This window comes from Meriones unguiculatus, chromosome 5 (assembly GCF_030254825.1).
Source record: "Meriones unguiculatus strain TT.TT164.6M chromosome 5, Bangor_MerUng_6.1, whole genome shotgun sequence".
NCBI lineage: Eukaryota > Metazoa > Chordata > Mammalia > Rodentia > Muridae > Meriones > Meriones unguiculatus.
The window spans coordinates 52,250,952-52,275,091 of NC_083353.1; the positions used below are offsets into that span (position 1 = coordinate 52,250,952).

Sequence of the window (24,140 nt, forward strand, 5' to 3'; positions counted from 1 at the left end):
GGAGGTGAGGTCTCAGTGGAGATTTTGAGGAATACAATCATTCCAACCACAGCACCAGATAAGCAAGAGTTTGGTCTCCTCTAGTTGTTCCTTGCATGAAAGGAGTCCTTAGGTTGATGTGAAGGGCAATTGATTTGACAGCAATTAAGAACTGAAAATAATTACAGGCCACTGGCAAAGGTGAATAGGAGTTTTTTTTTTTTTAATTTTCAACATGATTCAGGAGATAATATAGAAAAATGAAACAAGTATTAGCTGATGTTGGATGCCCAACTCTGATATCGTTAAGTGAGAGGGTAGATTGGAGTACAGGAGCAGTGTTCCGTATTATTGAAACTATACTGCAGAGTGGTGATCACTGAATGTTAAGTGCACCCTTGTGGGACCCACAAAGAAAGAGCTATACAACACACCTAAGATGAAAGGGATAAGAATCGAACTTTTCTCTATAAAAATAAGCTGAATAGAACAAAAGACAATAGGAAGAAAGGGCAAAGACAGAAAACAAAGAATGAATGGCAGAATTCCTTACTTATCAGGAATTGATTTAAAGAGAAACAGATCTGACACTCTACTCAAAAGATAGGCATGGGCTGGAGAGATAGCTCAGTAGCTAAGAGCACATACTACACTGAGAAGACCGGGCTTAGTTCTCAGCACACACCTATAACTCCAGCTCCAGGGGAATTCAATGCCTCTGGTCTCAGTAGGCACTTGTACCCATGTGCACATCTCCACACACAGACATACATACACATAATTTGAAAAAAATCTAAAACAACAATAAAAGGTAGAATGAATCAAAAGCAATATTTGGCTCACTGTTTAGAAGCACTGCCAAAGAACATCCAGCCTGGACAGAATCTCAGGAAACATGTCCTAGGCAAAGGAAATGACAAGGACAGGGGTCCTGGGCACTTGTGAACTCAGAACAGGAAGGCTGGAAGGCCAAAGTGTGAAGACCAGAGAGGTGGAGCAAGAGTGAATGGAAAGCTCAAAGACACTCCAAGAATGGAGCATTCTTGTTTCTGTGTGAAGTGGGGGAAACTGAGGCTCACAGAAATGGAGCCCTTCCACTGCAGCCCTCACAATATGGTCCTAGAGTCCTCATGTACTCAAACCCTGATCATGGGTCACAGACAGAACCAAGTATGTACTCAAAATGAGAGCTACAAGGATTCAGAGACAGGCTCCTTAGGCAGACTTAGTAACTCTGTCAAATCCCCACTGAGTATGTCAGTAGGATCCTCCCCCCCCCCCCATTCTCTTTGGACCATCTCCTAAGCAGGCACCAGACTATTCTAAATACATAGGTGGCTTTTTTCCTAATTTGAATTTGACCTGAATCTGATTCCTATAACATGTTTCTACTTGTGTTAGGAATAGGTCAATTGTGTCCCCAGAATCAAGCAAATCTCTCTCTCTCTTTCACACACACACACACACACACACACACACACACACACACACACACAGTGTTCTACATCAGCATTGGTGTCCTGTAGTCATTTCCTACTAATTGAATCATTACCTTCTGGAGGAAAGTGGGAGGCTCCTAAGACTCAAGGAAACCAACAAAACTCACAAGGCTCAGAAAGCACAGAAACCTTTAACATAAGAAGCTCAGAAAGTTACAAGACACATGAGTCCCACTCATGAGGTTCTCCTGCAGGCTGGGGTGAGTAAGCTGCCTCTAAGTAAACGCATGTAAACTCAATGGTTCACTAGAATAGATTTTGATGGAAATGTCTTTGGGTTGTCATTGGTGCCCTATCTGGAGTGAATAGGTGTTTTTTTCATGCCTGCCCAGGAGAAGTCACACAACACAGTTTGAGATCTATAATGCTCTGGTCATATAGCACTCTAGATACAACTGAAAGGAATATTAGCAAAATGGAAGGCTTTCCTGGGAAAATTGCTCAGGATATGGTACTGAGAATCTAGAAGATAGCGAAGTAAAAAGCCAAACTATGAAATCAAGCAGGTCCCCCAGAAACTTCAATCAGAATCCCAGAGGATTCTGGGGGAGTAGGATACATGGTGGAGAGACAAATGAAAGCTCTCCAAGCTGTGGCTCTAGTACTTTCTGTTCAAGACAACAGCGGCTCCCTCAAACCCTGCTTGGATATCCAAAGAGTTGTGTCAACAAAGATTAGTAGGGAAAGGGGGAAAAAAAAGTAAGTAACAGTCACTAAATGTGACATATATTATCTGCTCCCACACACCCACTTTTTTGTGTGCCTTAATTGGCCCACTGGCCTTGAGGATGAAATTCTTGCTCTCATTCCCTTAGGGAGCACACATTACACTATATTCATTGGCCTTGGTGAGAATAAGGCATCACACACTATGTGCTCAATAAAGACTTCTTAATCACGGGTGAACGCTGAGATTTGTTCAGTGTCAGACCCAAGTTGAGAAAGAAGTTAAAAGAAGAAGAACAGCTACAAATTCAGAATTGTCTGACCCCAGTGCCTGTACTGATTCCATAATGCTAAGCCATGTGTGCGCATATGTTATAGTTTCTGTCTGAAAGTAATCCTAAAACTTATATGCTCCATGTTTGGTCCCAACATGTCAATCATGGTATGAGGCTTTTGGAAGATGCAGTGGATAGTTTTATGTCCATTTGGCACAAGCTAAAGTCATCTGAGAGGAGGGACCTTCAATTAAGAAAAATGCCTCCATAAGATTAGGCTGTGGGTAAGCCTGTAGGGCATTTTCTTGATTAGTGATTGATGTGGGAGGGCTCAGCACACTGTGGGTGGTGCCACTCCTGGGCTGGTGGTCCTGGGTTCTATAAGAAAGCAGGCTGAGAAAGCCATGTGGAACAATCCAGTAAGCAGCACCCCTCCATTGTTTCTGCATCAGCTCCTGCCTCCAGGTTCCTACCCTGTTTGAGTTCCTATCCTGACTTCCTTCAGTGATGGACTGTGATGTGGAAGTGGAAGTCAAACTCTTTTCTACCCAACTTATTTTTGTCCATGGTGTTTCATCACAGCAATGATAACCCTAACTAAGACAGAAGGTGATTGGATCTTAAGGGCTGAGACCTCATCAATGGATTAATCCACTTAAGGATTCATAACAGGATATGGAGAGGTAGTAGAAACTTTAGGAGATGGGGCTTAGTTGAAGGAAGAATGTCACTCCAGCATGCCCTTGAGTGGTGTGTTTCCACCACATGAAAGCACTGAATTAATGTTCTGTTTTGTCAGAGGCCCAAAGTGATGAGGTCATGTACCCTGGATTATAACCTCTGAAAGCACAAACCAAACCAAATCTTTCCTTCCTCTAAATTACTTTTCTAAGGTGTTTGTCACTGGAATGAAAACTGACAGACATATTTCCTGAATTGTCTGCCACATTTAGCATTTCTCATACATCCTCATGAGGAAAACTAAGAATATATCTGGGGTTTGGAGGTAAAGAAAAGGTCCCAGTTAATTTAAAAGGCCATCTTTGATGGAGCAAGGAACATGTTCTTCAAAACCAGATCCATTTTGTCTAATTTTTTTTCACTAACACAAAGCCTAGCGTCTCCAGGAGCCCACTCACTCCCCAGATGAATAGTCCTTCAGACTTTGTTCCCAAACCCAAGTTCCTTGATGTTGCCTTTGGAAAATGTGTCACAGTTCAGAGGCCCAAAGAAGAAAGACAAGTTACACAGAACCACCTTCCTAACTTTCAGAAACAAGTTTTCCACATATCCTTAAGCTCTTACTTATGAAGTAAGCACATGTTCAACCCTGGACAATGGGTGTGATAGACTGATACAGCCATTGCCTCAAGAAGCTGCCTCTTAGAATTATGCAGGGGTTTGTCAATACAAATTTCTGGGTACCAGTTGGCACCCTGGCCCTGGGAGTCTGAATTTTCAACAAGCACAATGGACCCCACTGCTGGGCAAAGGTTTTGTGGTAAGACCTCCTCTAGTGTGTTCTGCACCAGAAGGCTGCAGTATTTCAGAGAAGCTATGTGGCATTCATTGCCCTCGACTTCCTTGAGCTGAGGAAACAGCAATCACAGATGTCTGAAGGGTGGGGTGGGCTGTGCAATAAGGTAGGTGGGCCGTGCAGATGAGGCACATCCTTCATTGAATGTTATTTATTCCTCTTCCTGAGCACAGACAGCAAAGTTCATCTCAAGGGTTTGACAAGCAGCCAGTAAAAGAAAAAATGCAAGGTTGACCTGTGCAAACCGTTTGCATTTTAAACAGCCTCGGCCCGCTTTTCCAGCCTGCCTTCATCTCCCTATTTCTCTAGAATCCAAATTCTACAACCCTCTTTTTTCCCAAGCCACCCTCCCTCCAATAAAACATCATTAGAGGATTCAAATTCAGGGCCTCCAGAGCTCTCTCTAAATGGAATCAAAAGTAGACACATGGTCCCAGGAACAATGACCAAAGTCCTGCGTTTGCAAAATTGTTCAGGAAAAAATGAGTCATTTCATTTGTGCAAAATGAATACATCTGATCTTGCAACGTTTTTGCCTGGGGAAAAGTGGTGCACATGAATTCCCAAACACGCTTATGCCCAAAACAGCTCCCTGTTAAAGAGGCTCAGAGAATCTGCCAGAAGGCGGCAGCTTGAGTCACAGGAATTCAGGAAGAGTACCCCCATCTAGTAGAGCCCCAGACAGGATTAGGTGTCCTGGATCTCTGTGTGTGACCTTCACTCTGAGCAAAGATGGTTCTTGACAACCATTACATCTGCCTTAAGTTACAGGCACCCTAAGCAGCTAGTATGTAGCCACTGTCCACAGGAGAAACCCATACCCCAGACATCATTCCTTCCTCCTCAGACTGTTCCTTATTTTTTTTGCTAATTGTTTGAGTAGTATAGAATACCATTCATGCGGGAGGATCACCAGGTTCCTGCTCCTAGCTGCCAAAGAGGTCATCTTACTAGTGACTTCATTTCTTTCCTCCTCTTTTATCGTCTCACATCTGCCTTTTCTTGTGGAAAAGGAGCTACAGAACACAGGTTCTCTCCCCCTGCCATCTCCTTAACCACTCACTCCTTCTGAGGTTTTCTCCTGCCAATACAAAAGCTTCCTGTTCTTCCCACAATAGGGCCACTTCAGCTGCTTTACTGACTACCCTACCATGTTGTTCTAGTCACCCATCTGATGCTCCACTTCTACCCAGTTTCTGCCACCCAGGATATCACCCTTCTTAGATGCCAGCTTCCACTGCTGCCAGCCTGGAAATTGTGTTGTCTGTCCCAAGCTAATCCCCTTGCCACTGCACTAGGATTCTTCTTTTGGCCTTTCTTGGTATGCTTCTGCTTCCTGATAGATGATGGCACAGGAACTCCAGAAACAGTCCCTTCATTCAATGTAGACTCCCTCCTGAGCCGATATGCCCAGGAGAGACAGTCGCTCTCCTCTCCATGCCTCATTTTCAGGGTGCCTAAAGAACCCTTCAACACTGACACCTTAGGTCTACCAAGTTATCTTACCTATCACCCAGAGCTGTCCATCAGCTGTTCAAAGAGCCCATGGGTTCTTAAGTTGCTTCCTTGTCTCTCCTTCCCCAATGTGATGGTCCCTATGACCCTCTTGCCTCCCTGACTCCTGTGCTGAGACCTGACTGAGACAGAGGCACCTACTCAGCCTTGCCCCTCTCTTTGGCCTACTCACTGTTCCCATTGCAGATAGTACAGCCTGTCCATCCACATGTTCATTAGGGCAAGAAGGGATAGCAAATTCCCTATATTTCCTGGCCCCATGGAAATGCACCTGTGTGGCAGTGAAGCAGTGAGAGTCTGTACCAAACCAAACACCTTAAAGATTTGTTACATTGTGCCCATCCCAGCCCCAGCAATGACAGCACAGAAACTTCTGGTTCTAAACTAGTTACAGCTTAAGCACAGTAGGACACTAGCAGCCTTAAAAAGGAGAGACAACCACCAATGCATATAGCCCAGAGCACACTCTAAACCAGAAAAAGCCTACACCATAAACCCAGGTTTGTGTGCTCCTACACAACATGCCAGGGCCCCTGGGACAGCAAACCAGAGCTAGAGCAGTACTCAGGGGAGCAGAAGGACCCACAGGGAAGAAATTAAAGCACATGGTTTCTGAGGACCACTCCTGAGAAAGAAACACAGAAAGGGTAGATGAAACACATACCTAATGCTGCGGGAACTTTCTTCTTCAGACCTGCAATGAGAAGAACACACACTTAGATGCCAAATTTTCCACTTAAGGGACCTGTACAATACTACCTGCAGGTACACACAGGCTCCTCATCTATTCCTGAGTCCTGTCCCCAGCACAGCAGACTGCTAACAGGCCAAGCCCCCGCACAGCTTGGTGGTTCATTTCACCTGACTCTAGCTTGAAAGCCACCCATCCCAGAACTCTTGGGGCTTCATTCTCTTCATTATTTGGACCCATGTCACCCTAGGAGTTTGTAGCAAACCCAGAGAAGTGACTTCTTGCTCAGAAATGTTACACAGGGCACATACCACAAGTTAGGTAAATGAATGAGAGAGGAAGAGGCTGACGGTCTCTCTGTGCCCCTGAAGGGCCCCTAGAATGATTCCCACTGCCATCTATAATTTCAAGAACCCAGAAATCAATGACAGCCACTTCTCAGAACAGACAAGACTAAATGTCAAGAAACTGGACATTAGATTCAATTGCACAAGTATCACAGGGTGCCAACAGTACGACCTTCTTTCTCCACTCAAAGAAGGGGATGTGGATTTAAATCCCATAATGACTGAAGCCGTGGGTAGACTTCCTGGGTTAAGAAGAAAGCACCGCAGCACACAATCAGGAATTTAATACCTGGATTTAATTGCCAGAAAGAGAAGAGAAATAATAAAGTACTTAACTGAAGTCAGACAGCTTATCCTTCAGCCCAAGGCCTGTCCGGCAATGTGACCAGGAGGAACTGGAGCACTAGTGGGGACCTTTTCAGCACATGCAGGATCAAGACAGCTTCCCCAGCAATGTGCCTTTCTGACCAGTCTCAGCCTTCTCCATCAACTATCCAGTAACCATGAGAGGGAGAGCAGGTACAGTGTCCCCTTTACCTGTGGAAGATGTGTACTAAGGCTACAGGAGATGGTTGAAAAGACAGCTGGTAGCAACCCCTATGTGAGGTTAATCTTGACTGTCAGTTGGTTGGAACAAGCTGCCTCAGATTACTAAGGCACACCCCAGGGTGTCTGTGAGGGTGTCTCCAGAAGTGATTAGATTCTGAAAGCTCTGACCCAATCCATGGCTTGATCCACTGATGGATTCAAATTTGAGAGGTGCCTAGGCTGCAGAAGGTGGGGCCTGGTGGGAGGAAGTGGGCTGCTAGGGCTGTACTTTTGAAGGGTGTTTGTGGGTCCTTGCCCTGGCCCTGGCCTGTTACTCCTCTTGGCTTCCTCTTGGCCACTATGATATGAGCAGCTTTGCTCCTCCACACCCTTCAGCCATGATGTTCTGCCTTACCACAGTCCAGAGCAAGGCAGCCAGCCCACCACAAAACCCTAAGCCAGAATAAATCTTTAAACTGTTGGCTTCAGACATTTGTCATGGGGATGAAAAGTCTAACACTTGCTCTAATTTAGTGTCTTTTCCATCTTTATGAATTCTAAAGTTGGAGGTATGAGAGAAAACACACCAAATTCTTTTCTCTTACCATGACTTCAGACAGATGATTCTTTCTTACCATACCTCAGCTATGAGTTTCATTAGTAGGTCAAGAACTTTGCACTCAAAGCAAGCACTTAACAGCTGCTCCTTGGTATATGTTTGTTGCCAGTGTCACTATTCTCATGTTTTGAAACTGCAGTTAAGTGAGGGCTACTTGAGCACAGCACTGATATGTCGTAGAACTGATAAGCAGAACAGCCTATGAGGGACTAACAATGGGTAGCATATATAGCATGGATACACTTAACATGTCCTAGGCAGGATAGAGCAGAGGGTTAAGATTTTTATCCCACTAATCAGTGTGTAATTACAAACACAGCATGAGGGCTGCAGAGAAAGAAAGCGTGTAAGAGTACTTGTTGCTTGTCCAGAGTACCCAAGTCTAATTCCCAGCACCCACATTGAATTGCTCATAACCTCCTGTAACTCCAACTTCAGGGGATCCAATGCCCTATTCTGGCTTATATGGGCACCTCCACACATGGCCTGCTGCCATGCTCCCTGCTCATGATGATAATGGACTACACCTCTGAAATGTAAGCAAACTTCCAATTAAATGCTTTCTTTTCTGAGAATTTCCTTGGTCATGCTGTCTCTTCATGCAACAGAACAGTTACTAAGATAGATACAGAGCCCCTGGCCATGCTGCCACTGGACTCCTAATCTGACAAACTAAGATGGTCTCCTCTATGCATCTTTCTTTCTGTGTCCTTACTCAGAAACACCCTCTGTAGCTCAACAATTTCCTGTTTCCCTAACAGACTGGTCCCTAAGCTGAGGTCTTTAACCCCACAACCCATGAGGAGGTAGTGTTGTTGCTCAAAGACTGAATAACCCTAGATATTGCCACACATTAAAAAATAACTCTGACCCTGAGCAATTTCCTATGTCCTCCTGTGGCAACTAATCTTAGCTGTCAACTTGTCTAGATCTGTGTGCTTCTTAGTTTTGTCAAATTGACACAATCTAGAGTCAAATGGAAATCTCAATTGACAAATTGCCCAGGTCAGACTGGCCTATGGCCTAAGTCTGACAGGAACTGTCTTGATTGATGATTGACATGGGAGGTCCCAGACAATTGTGGGCAGCACCATTCATGAGCAGGTGAGTCTGGACTATATAAGAAAACTAGCTGAATGTGAGCCAGTGAGTGAGCTAGTAAGCAGCATTCTTCCATGGTTTCTGTTTTACCTCTTGCTCTGAATTCTCTTGATGATGGATTGTGACCAGGGAGTTGTAAGATGAAATGAACTACTCCCCCAAGGTGCTTTTGATCAGAATGTTTTATCATAGCAATAGAAAGCAAACTAGAAAGAACACCTCCATACCCTGGCTCCCCTTAGTGTTTGTGAGTCTTCTTGTGACTGCTTTGCATGGCTGCCAGAGAACTTGGTCACTCTTTGAAATCACAACCAGTCTGATCTCTGTAGGGAAGTCTTTTGTGTGAACTTCTTACTACTCTTTTTAGGGTATCTCCAACTGTGGATGCAGTTCAACAAAGATGGAGATGGCAGGCATTTGTTATCTTCATCATTTTGGGGTCCTGTATCATACAGCCATTGGAAGGTAGCTCCTTCCAATACCTTCCACGTAGCACACTGGAGCTTCTACCTAGCCCCCATATGAGGTCCTCACAGTGCCCACCGTGTCCACTGTGCAGCCCCAGGGCTCACACAGGCAAAGACTTCTTGCTACGTGCTGAATTACAGCAAGGCCAGCTCAGCCAGGAGCCCTAGCAACCGGAGATACTACAAGGATAGGAGATGCCAGGTAACAAAGCAAAGCCCTGAGCTGCCAGTCTGTCTAGGATACATCCCAGTACAGCTCCTGACTGGCTTCCGTGTACATTCTAAAGTCATCCAGCTAGTGTGAGCCTTCATTTCCTTATGGATTATAGACAAAAATAACAAATAGTCCTCAAGAATATAATAAAGAGAAAAGCCAGGTGCTCAGCACATAATAGCTGCCAACAAGGCTGCATTTTTGTTTGCTATTTGTCTGCAGGTACAATGGGGACAGGTATCCCAGCCATGAGGCTGCTCTGTGGATGCTGAGCCTGGCCATGGGGCTTATAGGTATAGTGAAGACTTCTGGAACAGCTAGCATTTGAAGAGCTGGGCCACACAAATGGGCCTGGCATGGAGCAAGTCAAGACATGTCTGTAGTGGGAAGTTGTGGCAAAACAGTTCATTCCTCATCTAACAGTCACAAGATGGCCCTGAACACCATTGATTTGTATTGCTGGTTCAATAACAAGAGCAGCCAATATAGAAACAAGAAGCAGAAGCTGTAGAAACTCTGAGGAAGATGAGGTCTCTGTGCTTTATGTGCAAGTGTGCACACACATGTGCCCATAAGGGCATGAATCTGTGCATGTGAGTAATATGCGAGCTTAGAGGTAGGCACATGTGCCTGTGTGAATATGGGTATATGTCTTCATTTTACATAAATATGCACATGTTGGCACACATGTGTGCCAATTCATGTATATGCATGTATGTGTTTGATAGCTGCATGGGAATAAATGTACGTAAGGAGATATGCATTGTGACTGTGTGGTATGAGTATACTTGACAATGGTTCTGTCATCAGTGAGCATGGGAAGAAGAAGCAGAGGATCCAAAGCATCCCTGAACCCTCTCATTCCTTACAAGGAAGATGAGCACCCAGAATAGGATGGATTTCCAAATTGAGGGGAACAGGTGTGAGGTCACAGGGGCTACCCTCACACTTGCTGACAGGTCTTCAAAGGCAAGATGATCTATTCACCATGTGTCTATTCACATGTGTTGAGATCCCAGATGTTATATTTTATGTTGTCCAAGAGATCAGGAGGTAAGCAGTGGTTTGAAAGGGGGAAAACAAGGATAAGGTGGAGGAGAAGGTAGGTCAGCCTGGCTGGCATTAAGTTGTCTCCTGCTTCGCCTGCTACACAGGTATCCAAGGGCTTCAGCAAGCAACAAAATGAAGGTTCTGGCACTTGGCTGCTCAGGATAGTGTGCACTGGCATGCATAGTCCTTCCAGGCTTTGCTGGACTTCAGCCTCTACAAACTGAAATTTTCATTTTCAAGAGAGCTGGGGTTTTCAGGGGGTTCTCCCCACTCTGAGTAAATGCCTACCTAAACAAGAGGGCCCACATGAGCAACACAGGGTATTGCAGAAAGACTCTACGTGGCAGAGGATACAAGAGTCTGCTTCTCAAACAGCAGCTAACACCAGGGTCCATGCTTGTGCGTCACAGACCATGAGATTCCATGGCAACAGCCGGGTGAGTAAGTTTTTCAGGCTGGGCTGTTCTCTGCCTTGGTGGAGCCAATCTTGGTCCCCTGAGTATTGGCATCTTAGTCCTAACACCCACAAATAAATCCCCCTAGGCAAGAAGGGATTCTGCCATCTGCAATGAAGTGCCAGGATTAGTATAAATTCAAATCTGAAGCCACCACCATTTTTGTATGGTGACAAGCAGAAAAGCCTAAGAAAAACAAGTAAAAATCAAGTGTCATCTGCCACATGAGGCCATTGCTGTTATACTCTTAAAGTCCATGGCACACTGGCTTTCCTACACATCTTTTGCTGTAGTGGAAGTGACACAGTTGACAACGTTCTATGCTAGCCTCACTCACTTAATGTGAATTAAAGCAGTATTCCTGTCACCTTGACCAGGAGGCCCTTAGCCTCCCAGACCAAGGCACACCCCTCTCCATCCACTCTGGAGCACATTGCCCTGAGAACTCAATCCAAATTCGAACCCAGTGCCCACAGCCAGGGGATCCAGGTCTGCCCTCCTCTCTTCCCTACCTTCTTAGGGGTCCTATATACTGCTGGCCGCCTGTTTTAGCCATGTATACTCCACTCCATGTCTCCCACTGCCAGGCACCCCAACCAATACCCTCTGTCTGGGAGCTGTTCCTGACTCTTGAATTAAATGCTTCCCTCCCATCATTCACACTCCACTTCAGATACCACTTCCTAGGAAACAGGCCCTCCCTGAATAGCCTGGTCCATCCAGCCATGACTCCCCCCGCATTTCCTCCACCTGTCTTTACAGGGACATGTCATGATCTGAAGCAAGCCGTCCTGGCCGTCTGTTTACTTACTGCCTTCTGCTCAGAGAGGGCAGGCAGGATCTGTCTTACTTACTGGGATGTTCCCTGCAGATCCACTGTGGAATGCTTCAGAACATTTGCAGCAGCAGTGTCACAGGGCAGTGGCCACATTCTTATCACCCTTTCTTGCTACTGTACAGAACTGCCCTCTGAGCCAAACTGCCATCATCTACATCAGATTATCAGGACCCACTTGCTAAGGATTATCATGGCTGTGCTGGACTTGTGGACTATTGACATTCCCTCAGAGAAGGTGTGAGAAGGGCCACTGAGTCCTTACCTATTTGTAGACAGCTGTATGCAATTCTGCCCAAAAAGCATGTGGCCTTAAGGACTTTGGGGAATATATAAAATAGGGAAGATTCAGGGAAAAAGGCTCCATCTATGGGAAAGCCATCATCCCTGCTGGGTAAAGACTTTCCAGTCTGGACTTTCTTGGAGTGGGAGCACCCATAATCCAGTAAGTCACCCAACATCTATGCTCATTTAGGAAGCCCAATAAACTCATTGTCTCCCCAGAGTGAACATGGGTGGAATTGTTCCCACTAGTCATTGGGACCTTAGTGAGGGGAAAGGATGTTGTGCATAACTTGCTCATTTGTGGATGCACCCTACTTTCTGAGCATAAATACAATTCAGAAGAACATCTTGGTGCCAGGCAGTCTAGTCCCTGCCTCTAACAATAGTTTTATCTAGTGGGCTCAGAATTACAGCTCAAAGAGAGTTGCACTGGATATTCAGAGGCATCACCATGCTACATCCCCAAGAGTCTGAACTAAAAACATTACAGAAGCTCTGGCCATAAGTAAACAGCATCCAGGGCAGCACTGCCTAGTCATCATCCAGGGATCAGACTCAAGTCTAGAAAGCCTGAATGGCCCCAGATTTTTATTTCCAACAAATTTCCAGAAGAGGCCTTTGGCAGCCTGTCCTCATGCTGCCTTGTGATTCCATCAGTGGTCAGTGCCTGGGCAACACACTGACCCAGCCTCTAGTACTGTGCCTCTGTCCTCCCCACTGCCCTCCCCTGGCCCACTGGCTACAGACCCAACAGGAAGCATAAGCTTGTACCCACCTTGCTGCTCTAGAGGGCTACCTTCATATGGCTGACTGAGTGGGTTCATGTCTGTATTTTGCATAAATGTGTGTGGAAGTATGCATGTAGAATCCATGTCTGTATCATGTTTGTGTGTGTATGTGTGGGGGGGGGGAGCCAGGCTCGTTCCATGATCCCCAGGTACACCATATCTGCCACCCATTCCTTCTGGGTCCTCACTTCATTCACGTTCTCCTGGTGCAGCAATAGTTTTGTATCTAGTCTATCTTATGCCAACATCTACCAACCCTCATCAGGAGGTGATCATTGTTATCCTCCCCATTAAATTCACTGACTTGCCCCAGGCCACATAGCCAACAAGTAAAAGAACAGATACTGTATGTTGCTCAAGTCTCATGTGAAAGCCTGTGGTGGCAGCTGTGGGCTGCACTTCTCAACAAATCACAAAAGCTGTAAGTAAAAGCAGAAACAATCAAGCAACAAAAAAAAATGTCAACATTTGGGGTACATCACATTTGTCCAGTCTTCCCTTTGTCATGGCTCCTTCCTGATATCACAGCTCCAGGAGCTTGTTCCCTCCTGAAGGAATACCACAGGCTCAGGCCACACAGATGGGCACTAATTACGTCAGCTGTTTCCTCATAGTGACAGAAAGCTGACTTGCACAGCCACAGCAACTCTTGCATTGCTGTTTCCTGAAAGGAGGGCCCTATGGGGGAGAGCATGCACCCCAGGGCCTTGACTCCAAACTCAGACTTGTGGTGGTTGCTACCTGTGAGATAACAGGCACCAAGAAGGAATGGGAACCCATGTCAGGCTGTGCTGTCACCGGAGCACCACTCCTTCTAAAATGCAGGAGGAGTGTGTGGCTTCTCTATCCTGGCCCTCACTTGTGACATGAGGGACCTGGAGATGGTAACCTGTACATCTCCCCACCAGCTAGACTCTGGTTTGTGACTCAGCCATCTATCTTAGACACATGTGGTTATCACAAAGCTTGGAGCTGGGCACCTACTCAGTGGAAGGACATTTGCTTAGAACATGCAAGGCCTTGGGTTCCATCCCAAGCACCTCAGAATAAAACAAAACAAAACAAACAAACAAAGGCTTTTGTTACCAAGCAAGTCTCTTTTCATTGGCTGTGGCTCCTTACTGAGCTGCAACCTCACCCGTGTGGGGCAGCCATGTGAGAATGCAGGCAAGGCCAGCACCTGCTCACTGCCTAGGTTGTATGTTGGATACAGTCTGCCCCTGCTACCACCTGAGGCCTAACCAGTGTACCCTTTCAGGCAAGTTAAGTCATTAACTCTGGGCAAAGGTCATATAGGTGCCTGAAAAAAAAATGCCTTAAAAGGTAAAACAAGTTTCTGGAATTCAAAACCTCATTGATATACCTGCTGCTGCTGGTAGTCACTAACCAGGAAAAACTTCCGGTGATTAGTATACCACACAATGCACTGTGTGTGAGGCCTCGGGCTGAGGACATATTCTCAGCCCATTCTCTTTGTTTGAAAATCAGCTGCCCTCACAAGTCTGTAGCTCCTATAAGGAGGTTCCTGAGGTATTTAAAAGGCAATTTCAGGTAATTCCCAGGGCTTCTGCTCTGCCTTTGGCCCTGATTGCCACAAATGTCTCTTATTCTGAAACTCAGATAGAAACCAAGTAGGCAGTCACTAGGGACAGATTCCTTAGTGACTGTGTGACAGGCACAGATACTCCTGAGGGACACACTGCATGGTGCCCTGCACCCAGACTCTAGGAACTTGTGTGGCTTTGTTCTAGAGCCAAGGTTGCTTGTGGGTGGGATATAGAACAGTCCTCCCCAAGGGAGTTCTAGTACGCATGATCCTGGAGTCCCTTCTTCCTGGTGCTGGTGAGGGAGCACCTGTCAGTCAGGACTGAAGCCCAAGTCTCCCATATTGCAAGGAGGGGAAAGTGCAGCCATCTCTCTCACTTTCTTGCATTCAAAGGTTCATGTCTGACCAGAGACAGAGTAGGATTTCCTTAAAGTCACATCAGGGAGTAGTTAGGGGATATGGAATTCAACAGGCCCTACCATGCAGTCCCTAGCAGAGGCACAGCTAAGGGTTCTGCACTCAGGCTCTCTCTGCATCAGCCTACTGGGAAGCCAGAAGCAAGCCAGAAGCAGTGTGGTCACCAGGCTGGTTCTGCTTTGAAAGTGGCCTTTGCCACATTTGTGGGTTTGGGGTTACAAGATCTGGCTCTTCACAGGCTATAAATGCTGTGTTCATCCAGGCTCCCAGTTCCCTCTATGGACATATATTCATGGAATCAGCCTCTGTCCTGTCACTTTCCCCACCTGTCCCCAGAGAGTTCCTGGGGTCCATACTTGTTGAGGTACCTGACCCTCTCCAGCAAACATTGCCCTCTGTTCCTTCACCCATACTGTCATCTTGGCTAGCTGGAGCCTTCCCTCCTGGTGTTTATCACATAACACTGGAAACCAGCCCTCTTGCAGGGCTTCTAGAGTCTAGCAAAGCACTGACTCCCCTAGGAGCTCCAGGGGCTCAGAGAAACTACATTGAGTTAGTGGGACTAAAGAGGAATGGGCCCACTAAGCCACATGAGCCCTAACTGTGAGGGTAGGCCTGCTTTGAAAGGCTGTGGTGGTCAGTGTGAGGCCCTGTAAGAAGCCCATGTAAATTCAAGAAGGGACAGTAGCCACCTGTACTTCACCTGCCTCACCCCTTCCTGGGCTGACTTTGTCAGAGGGCTTCATGAGACCACAGTTTCAGAGGGTTCAGCCCTAGCTGGTAAGCTGTGTTGCTTTGACCTTTGGCAGCTCAGCACACAGTGGTGGAAGCACACAGCAAAGAAGCACCTTATAAAACCCGGGAACTAAGGGCACAGCTTAGTGACCTCATTTCTTTCACAGCTTTCTTCCATTAGGCCCCACCTCTTAAAGCTTCAGTCGCCTTCCACTAGCGTCACAGGCTGGGGACCAAGCTTATAACACATGGACTTTTGAGGGAAACGGGCAAGATCCAAACCATAACAGCTGCTTTAAAGGTTCCATGTGTGAAACTCCTTAAGGAGACTATGCAGGCTCCTGAGCCTCAGGTTAAGAAGCACAAGAAGTCACTACCACCAGGAGAATGGGAACATACTATACTATGTTCAGTTTTCCAGAAGCTTGGGCTGACCACTGGGTATAACAACTAGCCTGAGCTGGTCCCTCATACCTCAGCATGGACTAGATAGGAACCTTCCTATGAAAGCCTGTGGGGAAAAGAAACATGGCCACTTCTTCCTCTCTCTCTCTCTCTCTCTCTCTCTCTCTCTCTCTGTCCTTCCTTCCCTTCCTCCCTCCTTCTTTCCTTCCTTTTCTGAACACAGTGGGCTCTCACCTTCCAGCCTGCTGTGGTAAGGAGTGAGTTGAGGGCTGAGGAGCAGGAATCACAGTGGCCAGGAGGTACCAAAGCAAGGCTGGCACACAGGAGAGTCTGTCCTCACCACATATTGAATGAAGGAAGGGAGTGAGAATGGCCATGCTACAGTCAACCTGACTCAAATCAGGATGGAAAAAAAAAAAAAGGATGTGTAGGCACTTGATGTTAGCAAGCAACAGGAAGCTGAAGCAGGTTCCTGAGCAGAGGGTGACTTGATAAAAACAGTGTACCTGAAGTATAACATCAACTACCTAGAGTGAACAGCAGTATAGCCAGAGAGAAGAACCAAGCTGTGGTGACAGATCTCTGACTCAAAGCTGTTGATGTCCCTAAAGCCACTTGTTCAAAATTCATTTCCTCCACATAGGATCACTTTGAGAGGTAGAAATGCTACTGTCCACTCTCTATAGGTGAGGGACGTGGTGTTCAAGGTAGCATGGCTGGGAAATGATGGCACAGGGCCCCAAACCAGACCATCTACTCAGGGCTGGTGACACTAAGGAGGACAGTGTGCTGTGGCTACCAGTGTCCTCTGTGCAAACTCATCTGCCAATGTTTACTCTCATCCAGAGACCAAAGCCTTTTCCCTAGGCTTTAGGCAAAGCCATCCTGGGAAAACCTCTGCAACTGAGTTCTTGCAGGAGGCAACCTCACAGGATGGCTCGGAAAGGCCTGGTGCCTGCAAACGGCCTGCACTGGGGCTTTCCCTAGTGCTTTACTTTGATTTTTGTTCTTCCCTGAAAGAAGTTCAGGGAACCACTGGTGTGAACAAAACTTGGAATACTGCCAAGGCCCTTCCATTTCAGCCCTGGATCAGACAGTTACCTTGAAACCCAACCCAGGGCTCCCTTGGGATGGACACACGTTTGAGAGTGTTTAGTGTGCCATGATTACACTGTGTGGCCCCATCCCATGTTCCCTCCACTGTTTGGAGGAGAACCTGCCTACACAGAAGCAGACCTACCTGAGCTCAGCCCCTCACCACCACAGGGCACAGGCACTGGTTACCCCAGAGGGAGGCACCCCAGTCTGACCTAGCTCTAGTACCTGCCACTAAGACCTGGTTTGGAGTAGCCTTACCTTGCTGGACAGAGGGCCTCAAGCTCTTGGGAAAGATGGTTCCTGCAAGGGTGAGCATGTCTTATCTCTGACAACAGAGGCCCTTGGGAAATCCCAGAAGCCTTGTTCAGGGAAGAGTCCTGGTGTCTGACCCTGCTATAAGGATCCCTGACCACTCAAAGATTTTTGTGGCAACAGCTGGCATTCTGAAAGTCAGTGGGGCTGGACTTTGAGTGGGTCCTATCACTTGAGGCCTCAGTTTCTCCAACTGTCACCCTTGGAATTGGTCCAGGCCAACGCTTTTAAGTGTGGTCTGGGAAGCTGCAATAGATCATCACCTGGGAACTCACTAGAAATGCAGATGCTCTAGCCCCACAGTCCTCCTGAATGAGGAACTATGGGCAAGCTATTTAAATATGGCAGCCCTTAGTGCACAGACCATGTGTTCTGTGGATCCTCAGAGGAAGCTGCCTCTGCTCACCACTGTAGCCTGTCCAGACAGTCAAGGACAGGAATATGTCTATCCATACAAAGTTCCAGCTGGATGGCCACCTGTCTGGCTCCCCAAATCCTTCCCCCATCACTTGTTGGATGTCTGTGAGGGGCAGCAGTGATGGTACATACTATGTGTCCAAATACATGCTAAGTGCCCATGACCCTGGGGCCCTTGCTATCACTGTGCTATGTGCAGCCTCCAGGCCAGAAGCCCATATTCCTAACTAATCCCACTGGGTTATAGGTGCTCCTGGCCTGGTTAGTACCCATACTTGGTTAGTACACAACTCTTGATTACATTGCTCTGGGCAAGGGACCTGCATGAGTGACCAGATCACACACTGTGGCTAGACAGTATGGTCTCCTGGGGGACTCATGGGGAGGGCTTGTCCTCTGGGTCAGTCAGAGGCTAGTACTATCACTGTGTAGTAACAATGGCTTCCCTGTACAGTCACAGTCCCTCCCATCCTCTATTGCCCCATGTTCTCTCTAATGGCTATATTGTCTCTCATATCTGCTCTGCACTCATGGCTTCCCCTCACGCAGTTGTAACCTAAACAGAACCCTGGTTGATCTATGACCCCCATCTGAGCTCACCCTGTGCTACCTGGCTCCCTTAAACTCTGGGCCACTCTTGCCTCAAGGCTCTTTGCTCTTTCCATCCATTCCTCCTGGTTCCTTCCTGACAATATCCACAGGATTTCTTTACCCTTCAGGCTCTGCTCCAAGGACCTGTCTCAGGAAGAGAAGTTCACCTGAGTTGGGGGATTCCCCTTCCTACCCTCATAATTCCCATTCTTTCCCTCACTACATGAACCCCATGTGGTCTCTGTTTGAATATGTACTTGCACTTGCACTCACCTACCTATAGCCCTAAGGAGCTGCCCACAATAAGCAAAAATATTAAATCCTGGGTGGGCCACTTACCAACTGGGTAACCTTAGGCAAGTTACTTTACCTCTGTGCCTCTATTTCCTCATCTGTAAAACATACCTTCACTTCATTAAATGAGTACAAAGAGCCTGAATGCAGCATTTGTCCAATCAGCTATTATTAGAACCATTATGTGCCATGGGCCAAGGGCTCCTGGGCAGCAGCCCAGAGTTTGGGCTCTAGTTCGCTCCCATCCCCACCCCAGTGTGACCTTGGGCAAGTCTTTTTCCTTAAACATGTCTTTCAGCTGCAGAGTCTGGGTGTTAGCCAGGAAGGCTCTGAGGCCCATGTGGATTAGAGCATGCCCACAAAAATCTCCAACATTTCTCCAGCTAAATAGAGGGGCTAACCCTTCCATTCCCAGACCTTCTCTGGGATTAGTGGATTAGAGGATTGCATGCCCCTGTCAGTTTGGGCTCTCTAACAAAATGCAGTAAACTGGGTGGCTTATAAACAAGGGCAACTGACTGCACCCAATTCTGAAAGCAATGAGGCTAAATCCAAGGTGTGGGCAAATCCAGCATGTGGTGAGAGCCTGATTTCTGGTTCATAGATGGAGGTGGAGCCTTCTACTCTTGCATGACCGAAGGCACCAGTGCTCACTGTGGTAGTTTCTTTTACAAAGCTACTAGTCCATACATCACAGCTCTGCCCCAGCCCCTGCTCCCCTCCCTGCACCCTGACCTCCTAATACCTTGCTTTGAGATTAGGTTTCTTCATTGAACAAGCATTCAGCCACAGTATCAGTATCACCAATGAACGGAGGGTGGCACATGTCAGGTCACCACAGTCACTGCTAGGCAGCCATGCTCTCTGGGACTGTTCACCATGGGACCACTCAGGTAACCTTTAGCAAATTCCAGCACTGATTCCCTAGGTCCCCTAAGAACTTCACCCCTCAGGCTCAAGCCTCAAAACAGGCTTTCTGTTCTTACTCCTCCATTTTCCTGTCCCCACCCCACTCTACCACAGCTGGAAAGACCAAGCTGGAGCCACACTGCCAGTTTGGCTTGCTTTCTCACGTCCCCACTGAGATCTGGCCCAGCTTCTCTGAGGCCGTAACTGGGTCCCACCTCTCCACCCTGCAGGATGGCCCTGGACAGTGCCAGAGCTTACCTTCTTAGAACATTCTCTACTCCTCTGAAAGGCAGCTGGTGCTTACTGCTCTTTCAAGCCTCCTTAGAGAGCTTCCTGTAATAGTTCCTGACCTCCTGTCATCTGGGTGTCAAATACTTTCCAGAGCTGAGCTGTGCCTTTCTTTCCTGGATGTTTTCAGGAGGGATAGAGCCTTGTCTGTGCTCATTCCCTGCAGTACCCTGGGTCTGAAACTGCAATTGACATACAGAGGCACCTCGATGAACAATTTGTTGGCAAGCACAAAGTATGATAATGGATGAAAGAAGAGCTTGATGATGTCCACAAACAGGGAGATCATTACCTGAGTAAGACGGCCACCTCACTGTATTTAAATAAATTTTTACAGTCCAATATGAAGTATACGTAGTGTTACACACAGCAGGAAGTGCTAGGCCCATCTCTCCCCTAGTAAGTGGCTAGTACCTGCTTGTCTTAGAATTCTGAGTTGGAGAGTTATATTCAGTCTGGTATGATCAGGAAAGGGGGCTGCCCTGGGATGGTCATTAGATAAGGCTGTGTCCTAAACCAATAAGATGGAGAGTTAGGGAAGAGAGCAGGTCTGGGCCTATGGAAGAAGGGGACAGGGATTGCTCAACATCGAGCACACCAGCTATTTTTGCTTCTCTATGCTGCATCCCTTTCTGGAGAGTGTTCATTAAAAACTGCTTCATTTTCACCAGTCTCTTGAGTTTTTTCATTTTATTTTCAAAACATAGTTAACACATCCTGGGACAAAGATTAGAATGCTAAAATCAGTAGGACTCTAATATGGGAGAACTATGCCCCAAGAGGAAAAGGTCACCTGAGGGCCAAGGAAAACAGGGTGTTTTTTCGAGAAAATTCTCTATATCCACAGCATCCTAGCTACTGGGTAGCACACTGGCCTAGCTGCACTTCATTCTCCAAGAGGCAACGGCAGCTTCTGATGGTGTTCCTCTTCAATGCCAACTCTGCCCATGTCTCCAGTATGCTTTGCTCCATCCCTTTTCAGGGCAGATCTGTAGCAGGGCTCCTGCCTCAAGATGGTAACAGCCTCTTGTTGATGCCCTGAAAAGGAGGCAGTGAGCCTCCTCAGAGGGTGAGGCTCTCCCACCATTACTTAGTTCCACCTCTTTCTTTCCTGGGCTGTCTCACTCTGGTTAGCAGGTCTCATCTCACCCCTGGCAGAGGGCTGTGCTTTGTCCTCAGCTGCCCAACAGGCACAGAGCATGGTCACAGCTCCTCTAAGGTTCCCATAGCACCAGGCAGCTACCACTGGCCCTCCCCACGTGTGGAGAATGGCATCTCAGGCAGAACTACTTCTGGGGGATAAATTCACACAGCCAATGCATTTCTGGGAACTGGTACTTGTTTGGAGAATATTTCTCTTCACAAGACTATTCCAATTTTGTCCTTAAGTGTGTCTTTAAGCAGCTGCCTATGCTCATGAATCATTCACCAGGAGAGCAAGCTCATCCTCCATTCTTCACCCTTCCTGCTCCTTGATGGAAATGAAAGTAGAACTGTACTAGCCCCCGGCCAGGAGCTTTCAGAGGTATGAGCTGTCCCAGATTACTGGAGTCACTGACAGGGTGTACGGTGGGGAAACTGAGGCTTACACAGCTCCAAGTATATGATTCATCCAGTTACAACATAGACCATATCTAAGCCAAGTCTTCTACACACCAAATGTTCATGTGCCCTAGTAGCCAAAGTTGATCCTGCAGCCCAGGATCAGAATGCCTAGCTTGGACAGCTTCACATTCTTGGAGTGGAGCCTAGCCCATGGGTACATAGGTCCTTGGAATAGAAGCAAAAACTATTAGAATGACAGATGAAGGCCAGGACAGACAGACAGGAGCCAGTTGTGTTCAACTCAGTAGTGGCCTGGATGAAGCCTTACTCAAAAGTGAGATCTTATCCTGGAAATCCAATCTCAGTTCCATGAACAAACACACGGCTTTGGATACGCTGGGCACATTCCTTGCCAGGGCCTCTGCACCTGCTGGCTGCTCTGCCAGGCTTTTGTACATCTCCCTTGCTCCCTCCCTCCCTTCCTTCCATCCATCCAGATTTGAGCCAAACCTGCCCCTCCATGCCAACAATTCTATTCCCAGATACTCCATGCTAAAGGGTGCTTTATATTTAAAGCTCTCACTCTAGCAAATCTCCCTTACTTGCACTTAACACCTGAAATTCTGTTCTGTCAGTAGCATCATCTTCCATGGCATGCTGATTTCCTAGGGGCAGGGTCAGCCAACTCCTTTTTCGCTGGGCCTGGGACCATGCCTATCTCAGAATGTAAGTTCTGTAAGTAAAGCAAAGCTTGAGTATGGAATAGATCTTTTCATAGATATGAATTGTGATCAAGGAAGGCACAGTAGAAGATCTGTACAGATGATCATTACCAGAGATGAAAGTCTGACAAAAATGGTGTTTACGGCAGCTTAAAATACCCAACACCTGTTCAGAGTCATACAGGCTAAAAGAGGCTGGAAAAATGGGCTCTTGGGCATTTCTGCAACTTGCCTACTTTGCAATTTCTTTAAAAGCAGAGTCTTGAGCTATGGCTGAATATCCTCCCACTCCTAGAGGACCCCTATCCTCAGCTCAAACCAATGGCAACGGGCTGAGTACTATGCAGAGAAGCCTGCATGAAATCTTGGCTGGCCACTCTCGGCTGGAGCATGAGTTACTATAGAAGGCCCTAACAGAGTGAGATTGGCCTGACACAGGTCCCCTTCCCAATGTTCAGCATAACTGCTCTGACCCTTTGCCAGGCAGGAGTTCTGTCAGCTAAAATGGATTCTATCTAAAACTGAAAATCCTCAGCCACAAACCCTAGAGAAGACAGACATCCAACAGGGAAAGGGGGGCCCAAGACTCCAACTGTGTGTGAAGGATAAGCACTTTGCAGCAAAGCTTCCCCCATCAAATTTACATTCATCCACCTTCTCCATCACATCTAAACATGTAGGTGGAAGAGTATGTTTACCCAAAAGAATGTATCCTTGAGTTGCTCATCTATCCCTTCCTCTCTTCACTGTTCATATATCTACACACCCAGTTACTCATGCACACATCTGTCTGTCCTTCCATCCATGTATCTGCCAGGAAACAAAAGTGAGGAGAAGTGTTGTGAGACCTTTCCTTAAGACACATGGCACAAAGTTTATATACCACACATTAGGAAGTTATGACAGATCAAAGTCATATGACACAGTGTCAATGTTCCACACATTAGAAACTGACAACAAATCAATGTAACAATTTTACCAAAGTTCAACTTAGCAAACCATTGAGTTTGTTGAGGTTACTTACAGGAGCAGGAACAACATAAGTGTAGCTACTTCACCCAAAGGCCCACCCCAACACAGGTGATAGCTCATGGAAGCTGCCTCCTGGACCTCTCTGCTTGCAGGCAGGCACCTCCACAGGCCTGAGAGTCTCCTCAAGACAGGCTTGGCAGCAGTCCTTTGCTGTATCCTGGCTGTGGGGAGGGTAACTCATGAATCTTACAAGTTGTAGTTCTCCTGGACTTGGATGGCTATTTACTTTTTGAATCTTAGGAGCCTGCCTCAAGGATAGAATATTCTAACATGGAAGAAATTGCTATACAAGAAGAAACCAGGGTCCTATAGGAACCTTCAAGAACATATCTCCAGTGACTTAAGGACCTCTTGCTAGGCCTCACCTCTTAAAGGTTCTATACATGTGTAAATAGCACCACCATGGGGACCCATCCTTTAGTGCATGAGCCTATGGAGGACATTCCAGATCCCAGACACCTATTCACATGCTCATTAGATCATACATTTGCTCTCCTACCCATTTATCCATTCATAGGCCATACTGGAGCTCTAGATCAAGCTAGGCACTTAGCTAGCCAGAAATGTATCAGGTCCCTCCAAGAGTTTATAGACTAGACTTAGACAGCTCAATTCTCCTGTATCTTGCCAGCACTGTGATAGATAAAGCTACAGGGAACAACCACTGAAAAAGGGGAGGACCAGATACCCAGCACCTGGTGCAACAAATATCTTCAATACATATTTGACAAGTACATGTGCTTTGCTCATTTGGATGTTTTACATATGGCTTTAACATGAGACATTATGGAAAACAAATATTTGAATCATGACTATATTTGACTTGGCCATCATCTCTCCTACCAGATGCAGTTTCCATGAAAGTAGTGACTGCTTGTTCCCAGTTTATTCACTGCCATGCCCTATGAGCTAGAATGATGACTAGCATACTGTAGGTGACAATAAACATGTCTATTCCAAAGACACTGGGGAGTATGC

At 46.8% G+C, this 24,140-nt stretch overlaps 1 protein-coding gene across 1 annotated transcript in view; it reads right to left on the minus strand.

Annotated features, from left to right (window-relative positions):
• The window catches only part of Iqsec1 (IQ motif and Sec7 domain ArfGEF 1), a 326,390-nt gene that overhangs the window by 208,342 nt on the left and 93,908 nt on the right, over positions 1-24,140 (minus strand). The window contains 1 exon segment of the mRNA XM_021639271.2: positions 6,136-6,165. Coding sequence (XP_021494946.2) covers positions 6,136-6,165 — 30 coding nt within the window.